Source organism: Arvicola amphibius, chromosome 3 (genome assembly GCF_903992535.2).
Source record: "Arvicola amphibius chromosome 3, mArvAmp1.2, whole genome shotgun sequence".
Classification (NCBI taxonomy): domain Eukaryota; kingdom Metazoa; phylum Chordata; class Mammalia; order Rodentia; family Cricetidae; genus Arvicola; species Arvicola amphibius.
The window spans coordinates 112,714,436-112,733,613 of NC_052049.1; the positions used below are offsets into that span (position 1 = coordinate 112,714,436).

A 19,178-nucleotide genomic window follows, 5' to 3' on the forward strand; every position below is an offset into this window, starting at 1 on the left:
GCCGGGCAGCGAGGCAGAGGCAGGCAGATCTCTGTGAGTTCAACGCCACCCTGACCTGCAGAGCAAGTTCCAGGACGGTCAGGGCTACACAGAGAAACCCTGTCTCGAAAAACAAACCAACAAAATCAAGTAAGAGAAATGTCACAGATGACATAAAATCTACAACTTGCAAGAGATGCAAAGTTGGCTTCCTCTACTACCAGGCCCTAGCCTCAGAGACAGAGGCTGAAGGACAGGGTCTGAGAGGTGTCAGGGCGGGGACAGGAAAGGGGACAAGGTCTCTGACAAAGATTAGACCATGGTGGAAAAACTCCAGAGTTTCTGATTTTTTTTAAAACTTATTTTATGTGTATTAGTGTATACCTGCTGCACACATGCATACCACACAGTGGCGTGCTCAGAGGCCAGAAAGGGCACCAGGACCCTCTGGAAGGAGAATTACAGCTGTGTGAGCCACTGTGTGGCTGCTGGGAACCAAAACCTGTTTTCTCTGCAAAAGCAGTAAATGCTCTTAACAACCGAGCCATTTCTCCAGCCCCACTGGTGGTTTCTTTTCTTTCTAATTGTGTGCTGTTTTTTTTTAATTGTTGCTGTTTTGTTTGTTTGTTTTGTTGATTGGTTGGTTTTTCCGAGACAGGGTTTCTAAGTGTATCCCTGCTGTCCTAGAACTCGCTCTGTAGACCAGGCTGGCCTCAAACTCACAGAGATCCTCAGGCCTCTGCCTCCAGGGTGCTGGGATTAAAGGTGTGCGCCATCATACCCTGCCTAGCTTCTGGAGGTTTCTTAATTATCAAAACCCAGTACGGGTCCTACCTCCTAGGTTTTATGTTGCTGCATCTCAGAAAACGAGGGAGCTGTGGTTGTTGGTCCCTCTACAGGGAGGTCCCAGAGGACCCCAGCTTGGGGAAGACTATGGAGACACAGTCAGAAGGGGCCGCCTGGCTGAGTTCTATAGCACTCACAGGGTGAGGGACCGGCACACATGCAGATGTCCTTGCTCGGCCCCTTTTCTCCCCCCCTGCTCATATCTCCCGGGGAAGGTCGAGTTTTGGGCAATGAGAGATTTTGCCCGAGGAGAAGCTATATACTAACGTTAGAGTAAGGCTGTCAACAGCTGACAGAGACTGGAGCCCAAAGGCCCTATGAGAAGAGGGTTGGTACACAAGGAGTGCTACATGCAAGATTGGCAGTTGGTAGAAGGGATAGATAGCATAGACTCCCAAAACTGGAACAGGGCCCTACAGAGCCCAAGGCAGCCGTCCTGGTTCTTACCAATCCTGTCAACTCTGAAGGTGTACCCAGAATCCCACGTCTTTTTCTCTCTGCATACCCAGAATCCCATGTCTTTGTCTCTCTATATATATATAAATATGACTTTGTAGTGGTCGCTTAGGTGTGCCTTTCTTCAGACCCTCTGATTCCAGAGACATATAGGAGGGTGGACAGCTCCACACCCCACCCACCCCAACGCACGCACCAACAAACCCTTGTGCGTTTGCCTTAGCAGCTAATGAGTCCCAGGTGGAATGCTGCCCGCGAGAAGCCCACAGTCATCTTTTCTGGCTGCCAGGCTCCACCGCCCGGCACAGGGGCCTGCTTCACAGCCCCGTCAAACTGACCATTACCTGGGAAAACTGTTTCTCCCGCAGCTTCACTTCCTTCTCCACCAGCTGCTGCCTGCGGGCGCTCTCACTCTGCAGCCTCCTTTCGGCTTGCTCCCGCCTCCGCCTTTCCTCCTCCAGGGCCTGCCTCCGTAGTTCCATCTCCCGCTCCTGCAGAAAGGAAAAGAGGGGGTCAATGCCCTCAGGCCTGCACAGAGTTACAGACCCTGGACAATCATCTCACTAAGCAAGCATGTCCTCAAAGGCCACCCTCTCCTGGCTAAGGATAAACACTTCAACCACTGGTTCTGTCACCATGATACAACCCTACCAAGTCCTTTACTCTCTCTAAGCCTCAGCTACCTCATTAGGAAACTGGGCTTCAACAAATCTGCTTCTGGGAATGGGGTAAAAGTTAAAAGAAGTCAGATATGCCATCAGATTCCGGCACAAAAATAGCACTCAATAAAGTGAGTCTTGTATAACTTTCTTTTATTGAGACAGGGTCTCATGTTACTTTGGCTGGCCTAGAATTCTATGTAGAGCAAGTTGGTCTCTAACTCAGAGATCCATCCGCCTCTACCTCCTAAGTGCTGAGATTAGAGGTAGACGCCATCACACCTGGTTATAACAAAATAAATATTTTTATTTACTTCTCCGTGCATGTGCGTGTGCGCCTGTGCACTAGCATATGCACGTCATGTATGTTCAGGTGTCCACAGAAGCTAGAAGAGGGTGTCAGGTCCCTAGGAGCTGGAGTCATAGAAAACTGTGACATAAATGTTAGGAAGCAAGCTGTGGCCCTCTGCTAGAACAGCGAGCCCTTGTCACTGCTGAGCCAGCTCTCCAGCCTCCGGCTCTTACAATTTCACATGAATCCCTAGAGCATGTGCTAGTAAGCTACTCTTTTCCTTTTAATTATTTAACTTAATGCATTGGTGTGAGGGTATCAGATTCCCTGGAACTAAGTTAACAGACAGGTGTGAGCCACCACGTGGGTGCTGGGAATGTTTGAACCTGGGTCCTCTGGAAAGGCATTCAGTGCTCTTGACTGCTGAGCCATCTCTCCAGCCCCAGAGTGAGCCACTCTTTTTGACAGCTGGTGCATACAGTCATTTTCCAGTCACTGACTTAACATGGCTCTTTAAATTCTTCTTGTGACATTCAGTGTTGAATTTCAAATTTCACAGAGATTAAGGCCACAATTGAATTTTTTGTGTGATAATCAGCAGAGACCCCTGCACTAGTTTTATTACATCTCAAAACTTAGCATCATCTCTAACTTTCCCTCCAAGAGAGGTTTATAAATTTGCCTTAATTTGATGTCAATAACATGGAGACATCTTTTTTAGCTGGTCCTCCATCCATATGGTCAGTTCTTCCTTTTTTCAGCCCCTGTGATTCCTCAGTCCCACTAACCAACGTCTCTGCCCTGACTTAGGTACCCGGCTTTTTCTTTTTGATCCTCTACCTCAACCCCACTTTCTGCTTTTCCAAATTATCCCCAAGGAGAATGTCCCCCTACTTAGGTTCCCACAAGGTCCACAGGATGGGGCACGAGACTGAAGCTACCCTATAGGAAACACATGGTTGGACAGAGTGACGACGGCCTGTGTGCCAAGGGTTGGGACGCTGTAGCCTGCCCAAGTCTCCCAGGCCACACTTGAGAAATACAGACTTTTACTATAAGGTTAATGTGGGCAGAAGGGCTTGGGGTACAGCGGGCGGAAGGGCTTGGGGTACGGCAGGTGGAAGGCAGCTCCGTGCTCACCACCTGCTGCCTCCTGGCTCCAGTCAGCCTCACCCTGGACTCCATGAGCCGGCTCTTCTCTGCATGAGCTTCCTTTAGCATCTTCTCCATCTCCTCAATCTTGCCCATGTCCAGACCACTGGCACTAGGGAGGGAAGGGGAAGAGAGAGCTCGTCAAGTAGCTCAAGGGCACCGGGCACAAGCAGACGGCTAGAGGGAGGAAGCACCTGGACATGTTGTCAGGGGAGCAGGCTGAGTTGCCCCCTGTAGAGATGCTGGTCTCCATGCTGTCCGAGCTCTCCAGGCTCAGGGTGTCATAAGCATGTTCGCCCTCCTCGCCACGCTCCCTGCCAGCTGGCAGGTGGTGCAGGATGGAACGGTGCATGAGCGCAGGGAAGCCGGAGGGGCCTGCTGCAAAGGGCGCAGCACCGTGCAGGGCATCCCACTGGCACTGGGCCTCAGCGGCTGCTTTCTGCTTCAGCTCGGCCAGTCGCCGCCGCTGCTCCTCAATCACCTGGTGCCCTGCAGGAGGGGCAGTGGGATTCACAGAGGGCTCCTCACTCACCAGGGGCGGGAAGACTGGAGCATCACAGAGAGAGGAGGCAGGCAGGAAGAGGCTAAGGCAGAGCAGCCCCTGCCCCACAGCTGCCTGGTTCCCACAGCTCTAGGCCAGTGGCCCCTGCAGGTCATGTAGGCCAGTGTTTTGCAGTCTGACTTCAGGCCTCTTTCCGCATCCTGGACACACACAGGGCACCACAACTGCCCTGGTGGTGCCCAGGCAGCATGCCAGCCAGCTGTTCCAGCTCGCAACTGAGGCCTGTACAGATGAGCAGGACACATGCACCCACCACGTCTGCTGGGGAGGGAGGAGGGAAAATGGTGGGAAACACCCCCCCAGACATTACAGGCCCCCAGCAATTCAGAAGCAATTGCAGCCAGAGCAGGAGGGAAGGCAAGGAGACTAGAAAGCTTAGCTGAGCGCAACAGGGAGGTGAGCTGAACGGGAAGCCAGCCAAGCACCCTAGCCCAGCGAGGCCAGAGGGTTGGGGGTGGGGTGGGTAATGCCAGTAGGCAGCAGAGCCTGGGCAGGACACATCATGCTAATGTCAGGACAGGGGCTGCCTGGCCAAAGCAATGTCCTCAGTAACCAATGCTCTACCTGCTGGGTCGTCGGGTGGGAGGGGCTCGGCAGGAAGTGACTCGACTGGTGTGGGGGGCCCAGGGCAGAGGGTGCAGGAGAGAGACACAGAGGGGATAAGAGGAGAGAGAGGCACAGACATGGGCTTTCAAAACAACTGAAACACACAAAGCCACAGGACTCCTGTCTGAAAAGCCAGTGTCTCAGGAAACCATTGCTGGAGGGCCTCATCACATCCACCCACTGCTTCCAATGTCCACCCTACTTGGTCAGAGATGGGCCCTCTAAGATGTCACAAGTCCTCAGACCCTTCGTCCCGTCCTGGGATCTTCTGAGAACTCCCAGGAAGATCTTCATGAGATCTGAATCTTTGCTGCTCTTGCCCAGATCCCAGTGACAGGAAATATCCTGGGTGCGGGTTGAGTGTGCACGAGGTGACAGAGACTCTGCCTGGGGAATAGAGGCAGGGGCAGGCTGGCATTACAGCCACTTACCCTTCTGCTGTAGGGCCAGTTGGCGCTTTGTCTCAATGTCCTGCAGCGTGGCTGCCAGGTTGCGAGGAAGGCTGCTGGTGCCATTCTGGGCAAGCAGGGCACTCTGCAGGGTGGGGGGGGGTGTAGGAGCGCTAGTATTGGGGCTCAGGGGACCCCATCCCCAGCCTAATATCTGCACGGACAGCTTTAGCTTCTGCCCAACATGGCTGTCTCCATCCCTGACACCACACATGTCCTCAGACCTTTGGTGATGGACTACGGCCCAGGGTAGCCACGCTGAGCTGTGAGGAGGAGGATGAAGAGCCTGAGGAGGAGGGGAGAGGGCCACTACGGGTCCGCGGCAGAGGGTTGGTGGCCTCGCCGTCCATCTTGGAGCGGTAAACCTGGAAAGGAAAGGTACTGCCCAGTGATCACCCAGCTTCCCCACCGGCTGCTGCTTCATGGCACCTAGATCAGCTGTGATCCAAGGCACTACCCCAGCACAGGGCCTCTGAGCCCTTCTGGCTCCAGCAGACAAGCCTCCTGAGTCAGCCCAGTGGGCAGAAGCTATTGGCAACTGCCCAACCACCTTTCCAGTCCCTTCCTCCCTGAGCCAATCTCTGGCCCAGGCCTGAATATGAGGAAGGACCTATGAAGTGACCCACGCAAGAAGTTAGTGTCAGCTGGACAGGGTTCTGCAGGACACTAAGTGAAGGCCATTAACAGGCTGTGTAGCCTTGAGCCACTCACCTCCCTACCCTGCATCTGTAACGGAAAGGGCAGAGCTAGATGAAGTCCCGGCCAAACTCCCTCACGGTGCTGACACACAGCACATCTGGCCTTTGGAGACAGGAACGCTGAGTCTCCATACTGCTTCTGAGCTGAGTGGCTTGGGTGAGATCGTTTTATGTTCCCCCCATGCCTCAGCCTTTGATCTATACAATGAGGGCTAATACCGTCTACCTCAAAGGCCTGTGGTGGGGATTCAATGCATCAAAAGCAGTCAAAGTCTCCAGCCAGCTTGGCACCTGATAGAGGGACCTCATGTGTTACATGAACTGATCCTCTCAAAGGGACCACAAGATGTTAGCTGAGGTCACGGCCCCAGAGGTACAGCTCCTTCACTAAAGAATGAGTAAAGAGGTGGGATCACAGGCACTAGGGCTCAGCAGGGGAGCACACTTTGGTGGCACAAGCGCCTGTGCCTCCCACAATCTCCATACTGCTGGAGACTCAGATATGACGGTGGTCACACAGCTGGCTTTCTAGGGCTGTCACTTCAGAGAACCTGCCACCCTCTTTCCTGCCTCCAAGTGTCACCCCTGAGAAGACCAGGAGAATAAAATACCAGCAGCTTCCCTGAGTGACACTAGTCCTACCCACAGCAGGCCCAAGGGCACGTCAAGCCCCCAGTCCACGTGAGAAACTCTGGGGAAAACGTCCTTCTAATGGTCACTCAATCCCAACCCCCTTGGACTCAGGTGCTGGACTCCCTAGCTTCCCAAAGTGCCAGAATGGCAAGATGGATGCCCAGGAAAAGACCCTTGTTGCCCTCTCCGGGCATACAGGCCCCTCTGTGCCCTGCTGGGTAACCACATGACAAGGTGTACATTGTGCCTGAAGGATTGGCAGCAGGTGCTCAGAGCGGACAGGAACAGGACCTGGGAAGACAGGCAGCGAAGGTTACCTGCAGCTGACGGGAGGCTTTGGCAGGCAGAGGCGGGGGAGAGGAGCGAGGGGAGGCTGCGGCGAGGCCAGTCCCCAGCCCGGCCATCAGCTCCTGGTACCACTGCTCTAAGTCTACAGCAGGGAGCAGCAGCTTCTCCATCTGGAGGGGCAGGGGGAAGGCAAGGATGGAGAGGAAGGGCAGGGACAGGAGGGGAGAGATGGAGAGAAGAAAAATATGGAGGGAAGGGAAAGGGAGGAAGAGAGGGAGGGAGGAGAGCATGAGGAGAAGAAGAGAAAAACAGTAAGACAACAGTCACACGGACTGGGCTGGGAGCAAAGAGAAACAGTCAGGACACAAGTTCTAGGGCACGGACTTGTGCTTTGTCAGCCGCCAGGCTGCGGGCACCTGCAGGCATCAGGCATCGCCTTAGGGTCTCAGCTGGCTTAAAACTCAGAGGCCAATGAGCGGGGGCAACACACACACAGTCACGCCAGCCATGGAATGGGGGCAGCGAGGACACACAGACCACCAACCTTAGATGAAGGCGTGACGGAAGCGAAGGAGGAAGAGGACAGCATGGGAGGAAGACGGGTGATGGGAACCAGGTCCCGGGAGGCAGAAGCCCAGGAAGGCAGGCCTGGCGAAGGGGCTGGGGGCATGGGTGAGGTGCCCCACATCACTTTTAGCTGCTCAAGCGTCACGTACTTGAGAGGTGGCCAGCCACAGGAGGGAATACAAGAGGTTAATGGGAGTAGAACCCAAGATACGACCCTGACCACAGGGGAGGAGAAAGGTCGCAGCTTAAAAAGGTCAACTCTAAGTCTCCTTGGAGATTAAAAGACAGGGTTTGGCCTTCCCAGGCCATTGGGTGCTGAGGAGAGCTCCTAAGATCCCACGGAAGAAGGTGAACCGAGTTCAACCCTCTATGCCAAGCTCAAGACCCCTTTGCCCCTGGCCCCCACCCAGACTGAGAGGCAATGGAGGCCCCTGGGCACAGGTGGGCACACTCTGTGGCTGGTACCTCGCTGTCAGGCAGGGGCTGGGGGAGTCTGGCGGGGCAGGCAGCAGAAGCATAGGGGTCCAAGCGAAAGCAGAACTGGAGAACCTCAGCCAGGCTCACATACTCCTAGGGTGTCCAGGGTTGGGGACAGAGAAGAGGTTAACAGGTTCAACAAGTCCTCAATACCCCAAACTCCATGCCAGGTTAGAGTTCCACAGCGGAACAGGGCACTCGGCAGCCAACTATGGCCACAACGGCTGGGGGAAAGCGGGCTTGAAAGAGGCAGGCAGAACTGACTATGGAGGGCTCTGCTCGACCTCTACTTTGGAGATGAGTGTAGCATTTAGTTGCTGCCCAGAGAAAAACCAACATAGCCATCTATGAATTGGTCCGGGGCAGAGAGCAAGTGAAGATGCCCAGAGAAGGTCTTCCTTCCAAAAGCCCAGTGAGAATCAGAACCCAGCTCCTAGAGTCCCATCTGCCTCTATCACACTGGGCATCCCCAGCTGGGCACACGCATGCAGTGCTAAGTACTAGTCATGGCACTGCCCAGGAAGAGGACAGGTCCCCAGGGGTCGAACACCAGAACAGGGGAGTGGAGAGACCACTAAGGCCTGAGTGAGACAGGCTCCGAGAAACAGGCCTGGCGTCGGCAGAGAGCAGGCAGGAAAATGGGTTGGGTAAGTACTTGGAAAAACGTCACTCCACTTTACTGGAGGCTGAAGGACAGGAACAGGATACTCCATCACTATTCCCCAAGCCTTGAGGTGATCTGGGTGCTGGTCACCCACAGTGAGCTTAGCCAAGGCACAGGATCCTTAGGCTGCCTACTAGGGCACCCCATCTAGCCCCAGAGCCATGCTATCTTCTGGGTTCAGAGAAAAGGAAGATGAGGCAGAGTTCAGTATGCTGTGAGCATCAGAGAATGGCGTGCAGACCGCAAGCAAACGCAAACGCAAGCTAACATCCTGTACGGGATGCCCAGGCACTCCGCGAATGACAAGATGGCACACTCACGCAAACTCTCAAACTGCCAGCCCAAGGAGATGCCACATGCCCTTCCGCCCTCCCTGGGAAGAGCCAGAGGCAGGAGTTTAGTTAGCAGGCAGACAGGCAGAGGGCAGAGCAGAGCAGGCAGGCAGCTGCCGTTACCTCTTGTGCTTTTGGACAGAGCTGAGTGGAAGCAGGAGGGGTTAAGGGAACAGAGGAGGCCCCAGCCTGAGAAGACCCTGGGGATGGGCCCAGAGCCTTGGTCTCCAGCCCCATCTCTGAGGACACGGAGATGGACAGCTGAGCCTACAAGAGGACACACGTGAGAGGGGCCTCACCCCTAACGCTCAACTCAACCCCTGCTCCAGACCGAAGCTGTTTGGACAATGAGACAGAGGAGAGCAAAGTCGGGAAACCAGCTGGACTTCCCACACTAGACGCGAAGATTTGGGAAAGAACCATTCAATTTAAGGCCCCCTTCTAGGCTGAAAGTCCAGCTTTAGACAGAAGCCCAGGAGGCCCGGGGTAATGATACACGGTCCCTGTATTCCTCTTTAAGTGAGGTTCACCCAGTCCTGAGCCTTTCTAAATTATGAGCTCTCCACCACCCCTCCTAGAGACCCTGGGCCTCTCACATATACTCAGCCACCCCAAAAAGTATGAGGTGCCAAAGGCAACTAGAGGCTGGTGGTTGTGAGGAGCTGAAGGTCAGCCCCCAAGGGCATCTTCTTCAAATCTTGACAGGAAGTGCACCGCACTCAGCCACCCAGGATGCTCCTGAGTCTCCCGGATCCCTCAAGCCTAACACTGGGGCTAACCCAGCCAGCCCCAGCCAGCCATGTTACCTCTTTGAGGGTCGAGGTGGTCTTCGGGAAAGGCCTCCCGCCCGTGAGTGCATGGTATCGCCTCTCGAGCACCGTCAGTTTCTCCTTCTCCTGGAGGCCAGGACAGCGGGGTCAGAGGCATGGAAGCCAGGAGTGAGGACCCACACCCGACTCCTGTGCTGGCAATCCCACCCCGTGTCTCTCTCCCGGAACCCAAGGCCAGCTACCTTTTGCAGTAGCTGCAGGGCGGCATTCTTGTCCCGGGCCAGACGCTCTGACTCCTGCAGTGCTTGGGCCCGGATCTGCCCAGCCTGACTGTCTAGTACAGCGAGGCGCTCCTGAGGAAAAGGGATGAAATCAGGTCCTGGAGGGACATAACAGCCCAAAGTTTGGCTGAGTCTCCTGTCCAAAGACCCAGGAGTCTGTGACAGTAATCATCATACTCTCCTGCTTGGCTTCAACTCACCCCAGAAGAATCCTGGTTAAAGAGGTCAGCTCCTTCCTTCATTCCTCCCTCTCACCCAGTGACCTTGTGTCACTAGACAAGCTAGCTGCAACCAATCCTCTATTCCCCCTCCACACTTCCCATCGCTAGAATTTGGGCCCTCCACTTCCTGTTGGATTTTGCTCTCTCTCATAATGTTTAGATCCACTCTGCATTTCTACAAATTTTCCTAAAGAAGCCTTTGAACCTTGTTTGGTTATCGGAATTTCCTCACATCCTAAAAAGAATGCCATATTACTTGAGTAATATTGTCTGCTTGATTTTGGTTTTTTGGTCTTGCTAAATAATCCAAACTGGCTTTAAGTTCACTAGATAGTCCATGCTTGCTCTAACACACTCTGTAAGTCCAGACTGGCCTTAAACTGACTTTGGAGTTGAGGCAAGTCTTGAACTCAAGGAGATTCTTTTGCCCCACCTTTTCCTTTAGTTTGGAGATGAGGTCTCCTGCTCCTTGGGCTGGACTTGAATTCCTGGGCTCAAGCACTCTTTTTGCCTCTTACCAGAGAAACTGGGACATAGCCTTGGAACTCAAGTGTGAACCGCACTGAGGTTCTTCAGTAATTTTTTAAAAACTCAACAAGAGGGGGCTGGAGAGATGGCTCAGTGGTTAAGAGCATTGCCTGATCTTCCAAAGGTCCTGAGTTCAATTCCCAGCAACCACATAGTGGCTCACAACCAACTATAATGGGGTCTGGTACCCTCTTCTGGCCTTCAGGCATACACACAGACAGAATATTGTATACATAATAATAATAAAAAAAAACCTCAACAAGAGCTGGGCGGTAGTAGAGCGTGCCTTTATTCCCAGCACTTGGGAGACAAAGATAGGTAGGTCTCTGTGAGTTTGAAGCTAGCCTGGTCTACAGAGTGAGTTCCAGAGCAGGGGCCAAAGTTACTGAGAAACCCTGATTCAAACCTTCCCCCAAAACGAAACAAAAACTCAGCAAGTGGGGCCTGGAGAAATGACTCAAGGGTTAAGAGCATTGGCTGTTCTTCCAGAAGACCTGGGTTCAATTCCCAGGATCCGCATGGGAGCTCACAACTACCTTTAACTCCAGTCCCAGGGGAGCCAACACATGGTATACAGACACACAAGAAGGCAGAACATCCAAATAAATAAACATAAAAAAAAAACCCCACAAAACCCAGCAAGGCCAAATCACTCATGTCCTCAAAACCTTTCCCTGGCTCTTTACTACCCCCAGACAGAACACAAACTCCCTACCCAGCACTGAAGGGCTCTCAGAGCCGGTGCCCTGCCCACTGGTCCCTCCACACACCCTGGCTCTGCCATGCTGTGCTCTGTGCCACTGTAGACTCTCAGTCCTCACCCATCACCCTCTTGGCCCAGGCCGGCCATTCCAGTCTTTCCCACTACCCCAAGGCTCCTCCTCCAAGGCCAGGCTGGATGCGTCCTCCTCTCCAAGGTTTCCTTGACTGCCTATTCCATTTCCTTGTTCCTGTCTCTGTACTCACATTAGTCCGTATCTATCCACCTTGCCTGTGATCTGTGACTGTCTCCACCACCACCTCTGCCCTCCCGTAAGATCAGAGCAGACCAGTGCCATTTCTGTCTCCACAACCCAAACAGGGCTTAGTGCAGTCCCTGGCTCAACAATCATATGCTAAAAGAAAATGAAAACATTTTGAGAGGAAAAGAGAGCTTAGGCAAAGTGTGTTAGATTAATCTAAGACCGCCACTCTTCCCAGCAGCACATGGGTGGAGGCGGCATGGTGAAGGGAGCTATCCTAAACTTGGAGTCAGCCCACGCCTCTCCCCCCCCAAAAAAAAACCGCAGACAGGACCACTCCCAGCAACAGCCACCACTTACTATATAATGGAGGAGGACTGGGGTGCTCCCGGATGTTTTTTTAAAATCTGTTACTTCATCTAATCTTATGAAGCAGGTGCTTTTATGCCCATTTTAGAGATGTTTAGGGTTAGAATCTCTTGGGTAGCGGTAGACTTAGGACGAGCACAAGACCTGTAGGATTCCAAGGCCAGCTTTCTCAACCACTCTGAACCATAGTGGACCGATACATAGGCTGTTCGGTTTTCCGGGGAAAACAGAGCCAGAGGGAACTCTGCAGACACAAGGGCGAATCTCACAGGGAGGACAGGAAAAAATGTCATTATCTCACACACACACAGACAGACACACACACACACACGCGTGCGCACACACACATTCTAGGTGTTAAGTTCACAGGGAAGACAGAAAAGAATGTCATAGCACAACACACACACACACACACATATCCTAGGTGTTAAGTTCACAGGCAGGATAGGAAAGAATGTTACAGTACACACCACACACACACACACACACACACACCCTAGGTGTTAATGGCTGAGCAGGTTTCCTGAGTCCTAGGCTGGTCACAAAGAGGAGAGACATAGTCCCTAGAGATGATTCCCCTCCAGACCGCTAATGAATGAGACCAGCTGATCTAAGCCTCCTGGTTGTGTTCCCTCCAGGTGAAAGGGGGAACTGGAAGAAGTGCCAACCCAGACCATATGGAGAACAGCAAAAATGCCTTGGGCCTTGAAGCCTAGCAGCCTTGCATTCCCACTCTGACTCTGAAGTTTATACACTGGAAGGCTCTGTGCAAACCATGGCTTCTGAGTTCTAGTTACTCATCTATAGAGCGCCCCACCTCATGAGATATCCTAAGGACAGCACGAGAAAAGCCAAGGGAAGGTCCTAGTTGGGCATCTGGAACATGAGCTTGGGAAACTTTAGTTTTCTTCCTTTTCTACATCTTCTATCAGGGCAGTAGGTACATCTTAACAATATGTTTATTGTATGTGTGCCTGTGTGTCTGTGTGCCTATGTACGGGAGCTGGAGGAGGTCAGAAGAGGTGCTGGATCCCCTGGAGCTGGGGTTAGAGATGATTGCAAACCACCACATGGGTGAGGGGAATTGAATCTGGGTGTTCTGGAAAAGCAGCCAGTGTTCTTAAACACTGAGCCATCTTTCCAGTCCCCCACAACAGGTGGGTATTTTAAGGCAAAACAGCTCAGGGAGGGGAACAAGGGATCTAGGCCTATGACATCCAGTGGTTCCCGCTTACCATCAAACCCGGGCTGGCCGGCAAGTCCCATCTCAACACATCTGAACCCTACTCCCTAGACCTCACTATCCTCACCTTCCATCTCAGTCTAGCCAGAAAACTGCATGTGGGTCTTTGACGTGGGTATCACAGAGTTGGACATCACCTAGACCATCCTCCCTAGCCCTTTCCTGCTTCTTCTGAACACCTGTCCCATCCTTCTGTCACCGCCTACACTTGGCGTGACTGAGACCGGTAGAGGACCACAGCGTTAGCAAATCGGAATGCATCAGAGACAACGCTCCATCTTCTCACTATAGCTCTCTCTTTTTTTTTTTTTTTTCTGATAATCACTAGGAAAAGGAGACACGAAAAAGTGTCTTTTGTGCCTTAACTTTCACAAAGTCACATGCTGTGACTCAACCCCAGGTCACTAGCCTCTGTCACCAGCCTGTCCGGGAGTGAGCAGTGCACACCTTCCTTTTGGACACGCTGCGCAGCAGCTCAGCCTTGCTCCGTAGCAGCCCCTGGCCTGCCAGTTCCCGCTCCTCCTCCACGCGGCTCTCCCGCTCCAGTTGCTGGAACTCCAGGTCCTCAAAGAGCTTTGTCTCAGTCTCCAGAGCGTCTGCCTCCTTCAACGACAGTGGAGTCCGGGGTTGGGTGGGAGTGCTCTCAAAGACACTCTGGGCCAGGCCACAGAGTCCAAAGTTATGGGGGCTGGACCCGGGGAAACTGGGGAAGGAACCGGCCCCACTCCCCAACTCCCTCTGCTCGGTTGGCTGAGCCCTTTTCGTGGACATCGCCGTCTGGAGCGCTGAAACCCACCCAACCTTGCCGGTCCCCTTCCGAGCCACTGCACCGACCCTAGTGTCCGGCAGGTACTGCAGGGGCCAGGTGGTCCCGTCCCACCGCTCTCCTGTCTTCGGTCTGGGCGGTGGCCCACGGGGGCCGGGGGAGGGTGCTGGTGGAACTGACCCTTCTCAGCTGCTCCTGTAACTGTTCCCGCACTGACTCGGGGCAGTTATCGAGCTGCGTCTGGAGCTCGGCGTAGAGCGCCTGGCGGGCCTCCAGGTGCCTCCGTCCCGCGGCCAGCTCCGCCCTCTCCTGGTCGGCGGGAGGGGAGGGAGGCGGGGCACAGGGGAGAGAGAACACACACTCCTCAACTCCGGCCCGGCGTGGGGCGCAGGGGGGCAGGGGCGGGCGTAGGGGGACACCGGGAGTGGGGGGCAAGCACCGAGATAGAAGAGAGCAGGAGAGGAAGGAGGGCACGTGGGTGAGGCTAGAGGCAAGGAGCAGAGCTGTAAGACGGGACTCAGGCAGGGGAAGGTGTAAAAAATGCAGAGGTGTGGGGGCAGGGTGGAAATGTTGGTCCCTTTAGAAATGTTTAGGTAGGTCCTAAGACAGGACCTTCCGTTTATGCTCCAGACCAAAGTCAAAGCTGATGCATCGTGGCAAAAACTGAGCCTCGAGCTCTAATACTGTCCCGAGACCAAAATTTAACCCTGGGGAAAATGGGAGTGGTGGGTAGGGTTAAATCCAGGCGTTAGAGAGTAAACGAGAAGCTGAAGATATTAGCGCTACAGCGGTGCAGCAAGGGGACCCCAGCCCAACCCCCATGGCCTCCCTCCCCTCCTGCCCAGGGTGGGGGTGGGGTGCCAGCAAAGCAGGCTGAACTTCAGTGGGGATGAGGGTTGCAATTAGTTCGGCCTGTTGCCATGGTAATAGGAGCCCTAGGAGTGGATACAGGGAGGAGGTGGATGGCTCTGTCTAGGGCGAGATGACACCTCTGAGGGCGGAAAGGGGGACTAGGGGAGGAGTTGGTGAGTCACCCCTCCGAAGGACAGGCAGAGGAGAAACTATGATTACTGATTCCAGAGCCAGAGTGGGGCCATGGGCTGGAAGCTGAGAGAGAAAGTCAAGAGAACCTCCTCACCACCACCATCACCACCATCACCAACCACCTCAAACACCTTGACCAAAGGGAAGGCAAAGTCCCGGCCTCTGGGCAAGCTCAGTAAACTGAGGCTAGCCAAGTTGCTTATTAAATGCCTCACTCCTAAGGAATAGACTCCCTTGCTGCACCTGCCCAGCTCACTGCATCTGCCTAGCTCACCTAACACAGGAAAGGCCTTGCTCAGGTCAGGTCCTGAGGTCCAGACACTATTGTCTTTAAATTACTCTGTGTTGTAGGTGGCCTCCAGGAATAGAGAGAGGGAAGGAACCATCTGAATTCAGCAAGAATGGATAGCCACTCAGTGGGCAGAAAAACCCTGTCCAAGCCCTCCAAGCTCACATCTGGACCTCCTAAGCACTCGGCTCCAAAGGGCTAGGCAGGAAGGACCAACAGCTCACCTCCAACCCCTGCCCTTCAACATTCTGGAGGCAGCAGCCCAGGCCTTTCCAGCAGAAGGCACTGTCTGGGCAGATCAGCTCTTTGGCCATGTATATCTTCCCCCAACACACACATCCTCCTACCCCTCCTGTCAATGATCCACTAAGCAAAATTTAGCTGTGCCTTCCTGCCAGTTCCTTTCTGACCATGGGGTCCCGCATCAAGAAAAGACGGAGGCAACATTAGAGGGGCGAGACCAGGGGCACGAAGGCACCCACGGAGTTAGTAAAGCTGGCATGACTCAGCCCTGCCTGGGTGGCCTGGCAGTTAGGGGCATGCGGAGAGCCCAGGACAGTGATTAGAGGGGGCGTTAGTGCAGGCCTGATCGGCAAGCATTGGGTTAATTTGGCACAGAATCTGGGAGTGTGGTTTTGGGGGCCAGAGCCAAAGCTCTGTAAATAAAAAGGGGGGGCAATGAATTTTAAGATTCTCAAAATTGAGAAAAAGAGGAAGATAACTCTCAAAAATAGAATCCAGGAGGAAAATTAAAACTTCTTAGAAAAATACTGTCAAATCCAGAAATAGATGAACCCTCTCCACTTCAGGGCTTTTGGCACGCTGTTGGGCATCTTGGACATGGTTGGCACAGCCCCTGTGGGACGGAGCAGCCCCTGAAGACAGGCACGAAATCTGAAGGGGGCAGGGGCAGGAGCTGGGACCATCTGGGATGGGAGGCTGCAGATCCTGATGACAGGAAACAGAGGCCGGCCTGTGGGCCATCTCCCAAAGACCACATCCTAAGCACCTGAGCATGCTGGAGGGAGTGCTTCTCCCTACGGTGGGTCCCAAACCTGAATCTTGTCCCCCATCCCAGCAGCACCAGTGCTTCAGGCTGTGCTCACTGCCCAAGAAAGGGCTTTGGCACTTCCTAGAAGAACCATGCAGGCTCCAGAATGGCAGGCACCCAGGCAACCAGAAGTAGCACAGAGATCCAGCTAAATGAGACCCCAAACACCAGCCCAGCCCCTGGCAGTACCATCCAAGCTTGTACCTTCCATAGAGAACAAGGCCCCCGTCCCTGGAATGTTACAGAGACCATGTGGTGTGCAGGATGGATGCTGAGGGGATGTACAGCCCTACAGAAAGCATTTTTTCCTTCTCTTCTGGGCCACAGGCAGTCAGGTATGGGTTACCTTGTCCCTCTCCTTCTGGATGCCCGTCTCCAAGGCCACCAACTTCTCCTGCAGCTGGTCCACCGCCCTTTGTTCTTTCTGCAGCAGTGTTCGCTCTGCCTCCCGCTCGCCCTGCAGCAATGCCCTCTCCATCTCAGCCTAGACACAGACACCAGGACCCTCAGCAAGGCAGGGAACTCAGGGCGGGGCCCCATCCCAGAGCCTGCGGGCCTCCCAGGCAGCTCACTTCTCGGGCTGCCTCCTGCAGCTGCTGCTCCAGCTCCTTTACTCGGACCTTCAGCTGCTCCACACGCCCCAGCACCTGAGCCCGCTCCTCTTCCACAGCCAGCACCTCTCCCTGGAGCTTCGTGCTAGGAGCATCTTCATGCTGGAGGGGAGGAGAGCCACCCATGGAGGAAGTCTAGAACCTTCCGGGATCAGACGGACTAAGAGGGTGTGGATCACACATTCCTCCAACTACTTGAACGGGGTAACTAGGCTAAAACCGGAGACTACTTCCCTCCCAGCCAGGGAGCTCAGTTATAGGGAAAAGATTTACCAGAGTGCCAGAGTTGGGTGGGGCCCCAAAGAAAAACAGGTCATAAAGCACATTTATAGCTCGGGAAAGTCATGGTCACCTCCCTTTTCCTCCTAACTCCCACAGGTCTTCACCTTGGTACTTTTTCACTCCCCCTCCTCACTGGGCCCTAGCATTCCCATCAGCTCCTGGCTCCGCCCCCTCAGCCCCTAACCTCCTGCTGGGTGCTCTCCGTGCTGCTGCACTCTTCTTTGAGGTTTTCCTCATCAGAGCGTTCCATGCTCTCCCACAGGCGCTGGGAGGCACCTCCAGACTCCTCACCGCTCCTTCCAGAGACCACTGAGGCTCCTGTCAAGGCTCTTGAGGGCCTCCTCCCTGCCAATGCCAGGGCTGCGGTGGCCTCTCCAATACTGGGCAATTCCCCAGCCTCGGGTCCCCCGTCAGCTCGGCTGTACTCGGCACACAGGTTCAAGATGGTCTCCAGGCGCTGGCGTTCCTAGGGACAATGGGGGGCAGAACATAAGGAACGAAAGTCTGAGATCTAGGGTGGCCCAAGTCAGGGTGTTCTGAACGCCAGGGATTCATCATCGTGAGGACGGCCTCAACCTTAAGACCTGTGGGAAAGACAAGTGCGGTGCACACCTTTATCCCAGCACTCAGGAGGGCAGAGACCAGCACATCTCAGAATTTGAGGCCTGGTCTATGTAGTGAGATTCAGGCTAGCCAGCCAAAGATTACATAGTGAGACCCTAACTAAAAATAAATAAATAAAAATAAAAAATAAAAATAAATTCAGCCAGGTATGTTGGCACATGCTTTTAATCCCAGCACTCAGGAGGCAGAGGCAGGTGGATCTCTGTGAGTTTGAGGCCAGCCTGGTCTACAGAGCAGGTTTCAGAACAGTCAGGGCTACACAAAGAAACCCTGTCTCAGAAAATCAAATCAAATCAAATAATCCTGAGAGGGGAGGAGGGAAAGAGGGTCTCTCAAAAGTGGGCCAGAGAATAAGGCCGGATGCCACCTGTCCATGTGGCTGGCCCCTCCCACTGTCCTGTTTGCTCTCCACTTTCATTCTACCCGAGGCTTCTTCATCCAAACACACACAGGAATAGACAGCCATCAGCAGCCTAAAGACCATCCTGAGACACAGAATCACCCGGTGCTCTGGTGACAGGGGTGCACACACAGGCTCCGGCACAGGGGCACACGGATCACTAGTTCTACATAGGCACACACAGACCATCCATGTGCGCTGGGAGGTACATCAGCATTAACAGGTAGGTACACACAAAGACACCAGCCCCAACATGCACGCACGCACACACACACACAGATAACCATAGTCTGCACAGCTGGGTGGGCACCTGCAGACAGACAAGGTCGGAGAGCAGACCACGGGCCACAGACACAGGGAGAAAAGGCATAGAGGGCACTGTCTTCCTCCCGTTCCGCCTCAGCTCCAAGTCATGCAGACAGCCAACCCTATGCTCCTTACTGGCAACTTAAGCTGGCTAGGTGTGAGCAAGTACTCTGTGGCCTGTCAGTCTATCCTCTCACTGTAAATCCTGACACAGAAATGGTCACCTCTTAGGTGCCTAGGAGGCGAGGGAACAATGGCAGTCATGTTTCTGGTCTCTGTCCTACTCATCCACTTACATATAACACCCCAGCCCTGACTTTCAAGCCCAGACCCTGACAGGGTTTCTGGGGTCTCTAATATCTCTGTCCCCGCCTACATTGTGGCCTCAACTCTCCACCCCACAAGACTCACCTGGCTTCCTTCCTGCGGCTTGCCCAGTTCTGTGGCAAAAAAAAAAAAAAAAACCCTCCAGGAACCAAGCCGTAACACCCAGGAGGTTGGGCCAATGCCTCACCCCCGCCCTAGGACCCAGATAAGCAGCCTGGCTAAGGTAGGAGGGGCAGGGTGTGGGCGGGCGGCCTCTGACTTAAAGTGGCAGGTGGGGCAGGTTGGGGCTGGTGGTGAGGTGTGTACCTGTGTGTGGGGTTGGGGGTGGGGAGGCTGGGCCCAGCACTGATGTGCCAGGGCTCACGGTCCCTTCTCAGGATGAAGATCCAGGATAGCCACAGTGTAACAGTGATGACACGGGACAAAGACTAGGGGTCCTGCCTC

The 19,178-nt window shown here is 54.0% G+C and overlaps 1 protein-coding gene across 7 annotated transcripts in view; it reads right to left on the reverse strand.

Moving 5' to 3' along the window:
• Phldb1 (pleckstrin homology like domain family B member 1) overlaps nt 1-19,178 on the reverse strand; it is a 48,389-nt gene that overhangs the window by 8,084 nt on the left and 21,127 nt on the right. The window contains exons 7-19 of one of the 7 annotated variants that reach the window (XM_038322575.1): nt 17,262-17,543; nt 16,757-16,897; nt 16,531-16,668; nt 13,981-14,109; nt 13,482-13,637; nt 9,673-9,783; nt 9,467-9,556; nt 5,226-5,366; nt 4,984-5,086; nt 4,511-4,555; nt 3,579-3,873; nt 3,406-3,496; nt 1,626-1,772 (exon numbers count right to left, since the gene is read on the reverse strand). In XM_038322575.1, coding sequence (XP_038178503.1) covers nt 1,626-1,772; nt 3,406-3,496; nt 3,579-3,873; nt 4,511-4,555; nt 4,984-5,086; nt 5,226-5,366; nt 9,467-9,556; nt 9,673-9,783; nt 13,482-13,637; nt 13,981-14,109; nt 16,531-16,668; nt 16,757-16,897; nt 17,262-17,543 — 1,869 coding nt within the window. Of the gene's footprint in view, nt 1-1,625; nt 1,773-3,372; nt 3,497-3,578; nt 3,874-4,510; nt 4,556-4,983; nt 5,087-5,225; nt 5,367-6,649; nt 6,791-9,466; nt 9,557-9,672; nt 9,784-13,481; nt 13,638-13,980; nt 14,110-16,530; nt 16,669-16,756; nt 16,898-17,261; nt 17,544-19,178 lie in introns of all 7 variants that reach the window. The other 6 variants (XM_038322574.1, XM_038322579.1, XM_042054764.1 and 3 more) reach the window with 6 other exon arrangements.